We start from the raw sequence: 11037 nt of genomic DNA on the forward strand, positions 1-11037 counted from the left end.
TCTGTGTGTACCACACAAGTGTAGTATCCAGACATATCTGCAGGCAAAACATTCATAAACCTAAAATCTAAATATAAACTTTGAAAAGTCACTTGATGATAAGATCTGGACACAACATTTGCTGCCTTTCCTCAGTGAGATTATGTTGTCAGGGGCTGATGCCAAATGACAGTGATGTCACAATCCTCAAGAGCAGCGTGAAGCAAGTAAGATACAGGAGTAACCTCAGCCAAAGAAACAGTTCGGCCACACTCTGGCCATGAAAGCTCATATTTATGTCCTTTTCTTGTCCATTTGGACAATTAATTGTTTAGATAGAAACCAAACTACTGAATCGTCTACTACCACTATCACTACTACTACTATTACCACTACTACTAGCTCTACTACTGCTACTCCTCCTACCACCAGCACCAGTACCAGGAGCAGGCCCACTAACAACACGAACTCCAATAACACTGCCATAGGTAAGTGCCTACGCTTACAGTTTTCAAAGTAGAATCTCCTTTATTATCAGTTTGTTTTGTTATTAGGAACGCCAGATTAAGAAATTGTGTTGTTATCATAGTGCTAACATTAGGAGGTCTTTAAAAATTCCGAGTACAATAGCTGGCATTTTAAGTCTAACTTAAAAATTCTAAGCGTACAGAATACGTAGTTACAGTCTCCCTGACTACCCTTTCATACCCTGCCTGCCAATCAAACCAGACAAAGTCATAAGATTGAATATACTGTAGAAAGTAAATAGCAGGGGTTTGTTTTGAGTTGGGTTGGTTGTTGGCATCAGGCTCTTACTGTGCTATCTAGGCTTATTATTTCAAGTTCCTGACCTGAGAGGACTCTTCATTCTTAGCCTCTGAAGTGGCTGTTCCTCATATACTATCAAATATAAATATGGCTCCTGTCCTGTTTCCTGTTTTCTCCTTCTTCCAATGTCCGTCCTGTTTGTCTTTCTGAGTGAGGATTGATCATCTCACCCAGGAACCTCCTCCTTGCTTAGCTTCTTTAGGTGTACATATTTTAGTATGTTTATCCTATATAATAGGTCTAGTATCCACTTATAAGTGAGGATATACCGTGTATGACTTTCTGCTTCTGGGATACCTCACTCAGGATGATCTTTTGTAGATCCCACTATTTGCCTGCAAATTTCATGTTATCCTTGTTTTTTTTAATTGCTGAGTAGTATTCCATTGTGTAAATGTACCACAATTTCTGTATCCATTCCTCAATTGAGGGACATCTTAGTTGTTTCCAAGAAGGAGAAAACAGGAAACAGGACAGGAGCCTACCACAGACGATCTCTAAAAGACTATACCCAGCAGTGTATCAAAGCAGATGCTAACGCTCATAGCCAAACTTGGGCAGAGCAGTGAATCCTGTGAAAGAAGAGGGAAATAGTGAGACCTGGAAAGGACAGCAGTTCTATAAGGAGAACAATAGAACCAAAATATCTGGGCACAGGGATCTTTTCTGAGATTGATACTCCAACCAAGGACCATTCATGGATATAACCTAGAACCTCTGCTCAGATGTAGCCCATGGCAGCTCCAGTATCCAAGTTGGTTCCATAGTAAGGGGAACAGGGACTGTCTATGACATGAACTCAGTGGCGGGCTCTTTGATCACCTCCCCCTTAAGAAGGGGGGGAGCAGCCTTGCCAGGCCACAGAGGAGGACATTGCAGCCAGTCCTGATGAGACCTGATAGATTAGGGTCAGAGGGAAGGGGAGGAGGACCTCCCCTATCAGTGACTTGGAGAGGGACATGGGAGGAGATGAGGGAGGAACGGTCGGATTGGAAGGGAATGAGGGAGGGAGCTACAGCTGGGATACAAAACGAATAAACTGTAATTGATATAAAAAATAAAAATGAAAAAATCACTGGCTTGGCAGTGGTGGCACATGCCTTTAATCCCAGCACTTGGTAGGCAGAGGCAGGAGGATTTCTGTAAGTTCCAGGACAGCCTTGTCTACAGAGTGAGTTCCAGGACAGCCAGGGCTATATAGAAAAACCATATCTCAAAAAAACAAAAAAACACTGAAGGGCTAAAGAGATGGCTCAGTGGTTAAGAGCACTTGTTGCTCTTACAGAGGATCTGGTTTAGTTCCCCAGTATGCTATGGTGGTTTTCAAGCAATTGTTACTGCAGTTTCAGAGTATATGATACTGTCTTCTAACCTTTGCCAGGTTCCAGACATGTATGCCTATGTTGAACATCATTACATACAAACTAACACTCATTAACATAAATACTTTTTTTGCCTTTCAAGATAAGGTTTCTCTGTGTAAAACAAGTATATTTTAAAAACATCTTTGGGAAAGAGATTTTACTTCAATGTGCAGTGGCAAGCCAGTTTCACAGTGAAAAGAAACTATAATTACCTAACACATTTTCTGATGGTACAATTTATTGCAGTTCATAAAAGCACCAGATCGTCTAGACCATCTGAATCAAAAATGGATGATTTTAGAAAACGCCTACTTGGTTTCATAATTGGAATTATGATCATAGCCTTCACCCTTACTTGTTTTTGTCTACTCCATTATAATTGTGTCGTCGAGGAATCCCATGTACCAGCAGGGTAAGTTTGTTTTTGTTTTTGTTTTTGTTTTTTTGTCGATATTGTCATTTTTTATTGCCATTTTTTATTAATTACACTTTATTCATTTTGTATTCCCCCATAAGTCCCTCCCTCCTCCCCTCCCGATCCCACCCTACCTCCCCTTTCTTCATGCGTGCTTCTCCCCACATCCACTGATAGGGGAGGTCCTCTCTCCTTCCTTCTGATCTTAGTCTATCAGATCACATCAGGAATGGCTGGATTGTCTTCTTCTGTGGCCTGGTAAGGCTGCTCCCCCCTCAGGGGAGGTGATAAAAGAGCAGGCCAATCAGTTTATGTCAGAGGCAGTCCCTCTTCCCATCACTATGTAAGCCACTTGGACACTAAACTGCCATGGGCTGCATCTGTGCAGGGGTTCTAGGTTATCTCCATGAATAGTCCTTGGTTGGAGTATGAGTCTCTGGGAAGTTCCCTGTGTTCAAATGTTCTTGTTCTGTTGCTCTCCTTGTGGAGTTCCCGTCCCCTCCAGCTCTTGCTATTTCCCAGTTCTTACATAAAATTCCATTCACTCTGCCCATCAGTTGGCCATCAGGCTCAGCATCTGTTTTGATAGTCTGCAGGGCAGAGGCTTTTAGATGCCCTCTGTGGCAGGTTCCTAGGTTGTTTCCTGTTTTCTTCTTCTGACTTTCAGAGGCCCTCTGTAGCATGTTCCTAGGTTGTTTCCTGTTTTCTTCTTCTTCTGATGTCCATCCTCTTTGCCTTTCAGGATGGGGATTGAGCGTTTTAGTTAGGGTCCTCTCTTTTGCTTAGTTTGTTTAGATGTACAGATTTTAGTGGGTTTATCCTATGGGCTGGAGAGATGGCTCAGCTGTTAAAGGTTAGGCTCACAACCATAAGTTTTACACACTTAAGAATGAAAAGCCATTGAGTTCCTGTCAGAAATAGTCCCTGTTACTGAGCAGTCCTGCTAGGCCACAGAGGAGAACTTTGCAGCCAGTCCTGAAGATACCTGATAAAACAAGGTCAGATGAAAGGGGAAGAGGTCCTCCCCAATCAGTGGACTTGGAAAGGGGCAGGGAGGAGATGAGGGAGGGAGGTTTTGGAAGGGAATGAGGGAGTGGGATACAGCTGGGATACAGAGTTAATAAAATGTAACTAATAGTAAAAACAAATTAAAAAAAAAGAATGAAAAGCATGTGCATGTGTGTATGTTTATGTATATGTGGGAAGTGTGAGTGTGGTATAGGTGCACAGGTATGTGCTCACATGTAGAAGCCAGAGGAAGAGGTCAGGTGTGTCCTGCTTTATTATTTTCTGCCTTAATACATTTGGACACGTTTTTCTCAGTAAACCTAGATGTTGGCTCACAGGCAGGAAGGCTTAGTATTTTTCCTGTTTCTGCCTCTTCCCCCATGCATACAAAAATATAGGCATTTGCCATCATACTCAGCTTTTTACATGGGTTTAAAGTGAAAATTTCATGAGAAAGAAAGACAGACAAGAGGACAAGCAACTCACACATAGCTCAAGCTTTTAAAAAAATGTTTATTTTGATTGTATAGGTATGAGTGTTTGTCTGCATATACATGTCTCATGTGCATATACTACCCACAGAGGCCAAAAGAGGGCATCAAATCCCTTGGAACTGGAGTTACAGCTGGTTGTGAACCACAGTGTGGGTACTACTAAATCCAGGCTCTCTATAAGAGCCAAAAGTACTCTTAATCATTAAACAATGTCTTCAGCCCTAATACCACAGGCTTTTATTGGTGGAGGGGGATCTTCAGAAGAAGTCTCTTGTAAGAATAAGAGACCATGGACTGGAAAGATGGCTCAGCAGTTAAGAGCACTGGCTAATCTACAAGAGGTCCTGGGTTTGATTCTCAGCACCTACACAGTGGCTCATAATGACCTGTAACTCCATATCTAGGGGATCCATTGGCCTCTTCTGGCCACCCTGTACAGGCACATGGTACAATGACATACTTGCATGCTCACTTTCTGCTTATAATCTGAGGTAGTTATAATGGGGAAAGAAGTGATCGAAATCTTTTTTCTTTATTCAATCATGGTAGCACACATGCTTAATCCCAGCACATGGGAGTCAGAGGTAGTTAGATGTCTATGAGTTTGAGGTTAGCCAGATCTACATAATGAGGTCTAGGTCAGCCAAGGCTATAAAGTGAAACTCTGTCTCAAAAAAACAATCACCAAATAACTTTTTACAGCTCACAGTTGGTCATGCCCAGGGGAACCAGTGAGCCAGTTAAGGGATTTTAGGTGATTGATAAACCTAAACTTTCATCTTGGTCCTGTACTGGAGGTTGATAGAGAGAGGAAAGCAGAAATATAGAGAAGCAAGTTTCTTTCTTTCTAGAAATCAGTTTGTATTCGTTTCCAAAATTGTCACTGTTCAGTCAACATGTAGGAGGTTTACAATATGCCATGGCTGTTTCATACAGGTGAAAAACATAGAATAGTTGACATTTGTTTAAGTATCTTTTGCTGGACAGGGGATGATTTCTCATCAGAGGAGTCATGGGGAAGTCTTCTGTGTAAGAAATTTTGGAGGAGGAAGATGATAAATAGAAGCCCACTAATATCTATTTAACTGCCTAGCATTTTCAACTTAAGAGTTCAGGCCCTAAACTCATTTACAAGATGGACATCAAGCGCACTCTGTGTACTTTTGGATGAAGTTAGAGATATATAAGGGCTGAAGATCTCCATTGTTGCTGACTTTCATGCACTGGAGATCAATCAAAGGAACCCAGATAGAAGGAGATAGATTGTTGCAAGATTACCTCAGTGTGGATAAACAATGAGACAGTGATGATTGGCATGGTCTTGGTGCAGGTTAACTACAGTTGATGTGAGCTAATGATTACAATAGTTGCATCAAACCTAGGGAATGACCTTTTATCTTAGCCCTTCACCTCATCTTCAAGCTCTTACATACTTCTGGCCACCGCTTCCAAAACATTTCCCAGGTTCTTAGAAGGAGTGGTATAAGTAACTTGCATGGAGCTATGGAGCTAGGCTCACATCCATCACTTATTTTCTGCACTCTCCATTGTTTATTGTAAGGAGAGGTTTTTTTGATTAAGGCTGAAGCTGCTTTTGTCTGTAGGTATACACATAGGTATTTAGAAAGCAATTTGCTACTATATAAATTTCCATAAACAACAGAAGTACATCCTCCTGTTGGGCCTACTTGGGTCCTTAGCCAGTCTTACTGGTTCCCTTCCCATCACCCATACAGAGAATGTAGAATCCATTCAGAGAGCAGTTAGCCCCTTTCCCCCAACAGTCAAGCTTTTATTGCATAGGTGGGTATATCTAGCTTTCCAAATGTTTTCTTTATACTCCCTTTATTCCAGGTAATCTTTCCCCATCCCACACTTTCATCTCCCTAATCCCCATTCCCCCTGTCTCCCTCTGTGTGTAAACATTTTCCACTCTGACTATTACCTACCATTAATTTCTTTTTATCTATATTCTACTACTCTACCTCCCTAACGTACACACACACACACACACACACACACACACACTTGAGTTTTTGGTTCCTGGCTTGCACAGGTACTACACTAGATCTTCATATGAGAGAGAACAAGTAATATTTGTCCTTTTTATCCTGGGTTACTCACTTAGAAATGCATCTATTCCTCAGCAAATTTTTTTTAACATCTAAGTAATACTCTATTATATGTGTGTGTGTGTGCCATATCATTATTATTATTATTGACCACTTTATGTCATTTCATACATGTACTACCAGTTATCTAATGCCTTAAAAACAGTAAAAATGCTCTTTAAGGAAAGTTATTTATCATGAATTCATATGTGTAACAAGGGTTACAACTCTCAGCACACTATAATTGTTAACTGTGTTTATTTTTTTTCCAAGGGAAAATTATCCATACTCAAAGCTAGCATTGTATTTTCTGATGATAGTAATAGTACTTTTTGTTTTAAATTATGACACCCCAAGTTTTCTGCATTTCAGGCTCAACAAGGAAAATATAGCAGCTATATCATCCTGGGTATCCAAAGTATCAGCCTATCAACCCGAAATGATAACTGAGGACATTCCAGAGGCTCAACCTCTATTAAATTCAGACCAAGTATCTGGGCCCTCATGTCAAGAAAAACTACAAACACCAAACAGTGCAGTAAAATCAATTCAGCCTTCAAGTCCACAAAAGCCATGTGTATCACCTAATTCACAAAAATCAACGATACACTCAAATACAGAAAATACATCCACAACATGCAGTGTAAAAAAGTCAAACAGGCAATTAGATACAAAAAAATCAACTAAGACATCAAGGCTCCAAAAATTACTTAAGTCTCACCTGGAACGATCAGGTAAGAAACAAGGCCTCAAAAAGTCACAGAAGCTCCCTCCCACCTGTAAATTACCTAGTCAAGTCAATTTATCCAGTTCAGAGAAGCAAGTCATACCATGTTGGCTAGATATTCTACAATCTTCAGCTACGGTGTCTTGTCCATCACTATCACATGATCAAATCGGGCCCACCAAAACAACCAGAATAAAGAAATCAAACCAGTCAAGTGGACATGATCTAAAAACGTCAGTAAGTGGAGGAAAGTCTGTGTTAAGCACACCTACACCACCCAAAGCTTGTGGACATTATAAGGAAAAATGCCTTGTTTGTAGTTCTCCTGTATGTCTTCCCATTGGTCATTCCGGGACGGAGAGGAAACATGCTAAAATTATTCATGTTTCAAGGGAAATGAAGACATCTCCCCAGCCTTTTTATGAAATAGATTACAAGTACAATGAAGCAAAGGACGAGAACTGTTCTTATCTGGACATGAGTAATGCTAGTATGGGAACATATGGTAGTGAAGACAGTGATGCAGAAATAATCATTATTTGTGGCACAAGTCATGATAAGGATATCATGGATAAAGACACCTTAAATTATTAAGGACTTAAAACACATTGATCTACAAACAAAATATCCACATGTAATCAATATCAATAATAGATCTGCCTATCTTGAAGGCAATTAAATTCATGGCATAACAAATTATTGTTGTATTTATAATTGCATCTCAGTGGAAAAAGACTCATCTGGTGTATCTGTTTTTTCCATTTGGTGTATCTTATTTAGATATGGTTACTTAAATGGGAATCACACTTGAACATGCACATACAAATTTAGAAAGAAATTTTAAGATGGGTATCCTGAACTGTTTTTTCCCTGAATTAGCTCTCAATGAAAGGCTCAATTTGACATTATTTACTCAGTTATTTTTTTCAGTGCTGAAGATTAAACCCAGAGTGTCATGTGTGCTAGTCAAATGGTCTACCAATGAGCTTTGTCACCAATTTTTAAAAAAGTATTATTTTTAATATATTTATTGTTTTATGTGTATGGGTGTTTGCCTCCATATAATGCCTGGTACCACTTATATATCTGGTACCCAAGGGGGCTAGAAGATAGCATCAGAGTCCCTGGAACTGGAGTTACAGACAGTTATAAGCTGCCATGTAGATGATGAGACTAGAACGTGGGTCCTCTGGGAGAGCTCTTATTCACTGGGCCACCTCTTCATCCCCTGAGAATGTATTTTTAAATTTTTATTTTCAGAGTTTGAGTCAAACCTAGGACTGTGCATACTAGGCAAATGTTTCACCCTAAAACTATACTCCCAGACCTTGAAGTAATTTTAATTATTTGTGGGGCAGGGTTTGTGGTGCTGGTAATGGAATCCAGAGTATTGCATATGTTAGGCAAGCACTCTCTGACTGAGCAACATCCCCAGGGCTACCTTTTAATGTTTATGTGGAAACCTCATAGTTTAAAGTTGGGTCTTTCTCTATATGACATGGTGCCTGTTGGAAAGAGCTCTGTATTGCAGGGTAAATGTTTATCTTTGCTCCCAAACTGATGTGTTTGAAACTTAATATTGTATAGGATGGTTTGGGGACATAGAGTCATAAGGTGGTAATGCAGTCATGAAAATAAAATCGTCATAAATGGATTAAGGAGCTGAAGAGCTTACCTCTGCCTTGTGAGACAAAACAAAAAAAACAAGTTACATCTATAAATTATAGAGCTGGCCTTCACTAGACGTTTGCCGTTGCCTTAAGTTTGGGCTTCCCAGACTTTAGAACTCTGAAAAATAACTTTGCTGCTTACAAGCTACTCAGTTTATGGTATTTTGTTATGGACTCCAAACCAACTAAGATTATCGATACTGCTTGTTTCTGTATTATTTAGAAAAATTCCTAACTACCAGTTCTAACAACACCTCCTTGTTAAGGTTATTTTTATAAAACTGTTTGTTAGCCAGGTATGGTAACACATGCCTTTAATCCCAGCACTCAGGGAGGCAGAGGCACTGTGAGTTCGAGGCCAGCCTGGTCTACAAAGTGAGTCAGAACAAGGATTGCAGCCAGATACTGGGGGTGGAGGTGAGGGTAGGGGGTGAGAAGAAGTACAGAAATCAGCATTTGAATTACACAATAACTTTATACCTACACCTCCTCCTCTAGAGATTGCCATCTAAATGAAGGACCCAACCTGCAGTACACACTCCAGGAGCTTTTTGATATCAGTCTAAGTGTTGTAATTAAGTCAGCAGCCAACTTACTGTAGATTATAAGGGCAAGGGGCCCATGGTGAAAACTATAACACTGATTATAAGTATTACAATGAAAAGAGATTTTGGGATCCAAAGAAAGGTTAGGGCTAAAACAGTAAAGTTGGGGGCAGTAGAAATGGTTCAACATTTAAGAGCATATAACTACTTTAGCAGAAGACCGAGATCCAATGCCCAGTACCCACATGGCTGCTCACAATGGCCTTTAACTTCAGTTCCAGAGGATACAACTCTCTATTCTGGCCTTTTCAGGCTTCTGTGTATATGTGACATACATAAACTCATGCAACTAAACATATACACATAAAATAAATATGAAAAACAGTAAAATTGGAAACACTAAGGAAGACAAAAAAGATGGCTTTCAGCTGGGTATGAGACAACCAAACTGACAGGAGGAAAGATAGGGTTCTGAGCCAATGTTAGTAGGCCACCTGGTTCCCCTAAGTCCTATTCCCTCAGGAATGTATACTAGACACTATTACCCTTTGACATATTGTTGATCTTAATGTGAGTTAATTGCAACAGTAAATTAGGAGTTAAAAGTGTACCTATATTTCAGAAAAGAGACTCCCAGATTGCCCTGTGAGCAAGTTCTTCGCCATTAAATAACCAAGAACAACTACAACTACAACTTGGTAGCTATGATTAGGGTTAGCACTATGGTGAAGCTATAAGCTGACCACAAAAGTGTGAGAACAAAGGAAGCATAGTATAGTAAACAACTATCAAGATACCTGCAAGAGTGATGACTAGTGGGCCAATGATTAGCAAAGGCTGACAGTTAATGAAGCAGGGCACAGAGATGAATGATTAAGGGTTCTAACCACCCCTACCTGGGTAGACAGCCTGTGAGTAGAGCATAATCATCTTCCTGGTTGAGCAAGGAGAACAGAGTATATATACGCTAATATAGCCAACTAATAAAATTATGCTTAGTTTTGTTCGGTTTTTGTCCTAAATTCTATTTAAAAAACAAAAACAAAAAACTAGACACGAAGTTCAATGCATTTCCCTCTTTTGGGAAACCTTCTACTTTCAGTAGTTTCTTTCACTTTCTCTTCATTTTTCTCAGAAGCTTGCTTCTGCTTCACTTATTTTTCCAAGTGTCTGCATCTTTAATTTTCACTGTATTGAGTGACACAAAGAACTCAAGAGCCACTGTCTCTGGTTGACTAGATAGCTGTTGAATTTCTGGCACCTTAAGTCCTCAGTCAAGTACAAATGGGCCAAGTAAGGAGATGTAAGGAAGGAAGGAAAAGAAGGAAGAAGAGAGACAGGGAGGAGGGTGGAGTGGGGGTGATTACTAAAACCTTGCCCAAGCTAATAATTTTGAAAAATTAAGCCTCATCACCCCAAGTTTTTTTTAAATCTCTTTGAAATGTCCTGATTTAAGAAAGAAGGTCTCAAATGTTTACTTCCTGGACAACCTGCTTCTCTGTCTTAGCTTTTAGGCTACTTTACTCACTTTGTTCCAGTTTTAAGCATTTTCAGAAAGAATCAAGACCTGAGGCCTATCACTTCTTCACATTTTCTTTGTCAGAGAACATTATGACACCACTTTCAGCTGTGGCTCTTTCCTCTCAGACCATTCCTATTCTCTTTCTTTTGAATCATCTCTCCATACTTACCTATAAATCTCATACTTTTCTTATGGCTGTATTTTGGTTTTTTGATTCTGAACAACCATTGCTAAAATTCTGTTACTTGTTTTAAAAAGGTGATAAATGGTAAGATTTCAAATATTTCTCTCACATAACTTCTCTCTCTCTCTCTCTCTCTCTCTCTCTGTGTGTGTGTGTGTGTGTGTGTGTGTGTGTGTGTGTGTGTGTGTGT

The 11037-nt window shown here is 39.8% G+C and overlaps 1 protein-coding gene across 1 annotated transcript; it reads left to right on the forward strand.

The window, feature by feature from the left end:
• Positions 1-259: 259 nt before the first annotated feature.
• On the forward strand, positions 260-7520 carry CUNHXorf66 (chromosome unknown CXorf66 homolog). The gene is made up of 3 exons (XM_055599551.1): positions 260-374; positions 2439-2583; positions 6572-7520. Exons 1-3 carry the CDS (start codon positions 260-262, stop codon positions 7518-7520), a joined length of 1209 nt encoding a protein of 402 aa, XP_055455526.1.
• The last annotated feature ends 3517 nt before the right edge of the window (positions 7521-11037 follow it).

The sequence above is a fragment of the Psammomys obesus genome, unplaced genomic scaffold (genome assembly GCF_907164565.1).
Source record: "Psammomys obesus unplaced genomic scaffold, mPsaObe1.curated_primary_1811, whole genome shotgun sequence".
In the NCBI taxonomy this organism is placed as follows: domain Eukaryota; kingdom Metazoa; phylum Chordata; class Mammalia; order Rodentia; family Muridae; genus Psammomys; species Psammomys obesus.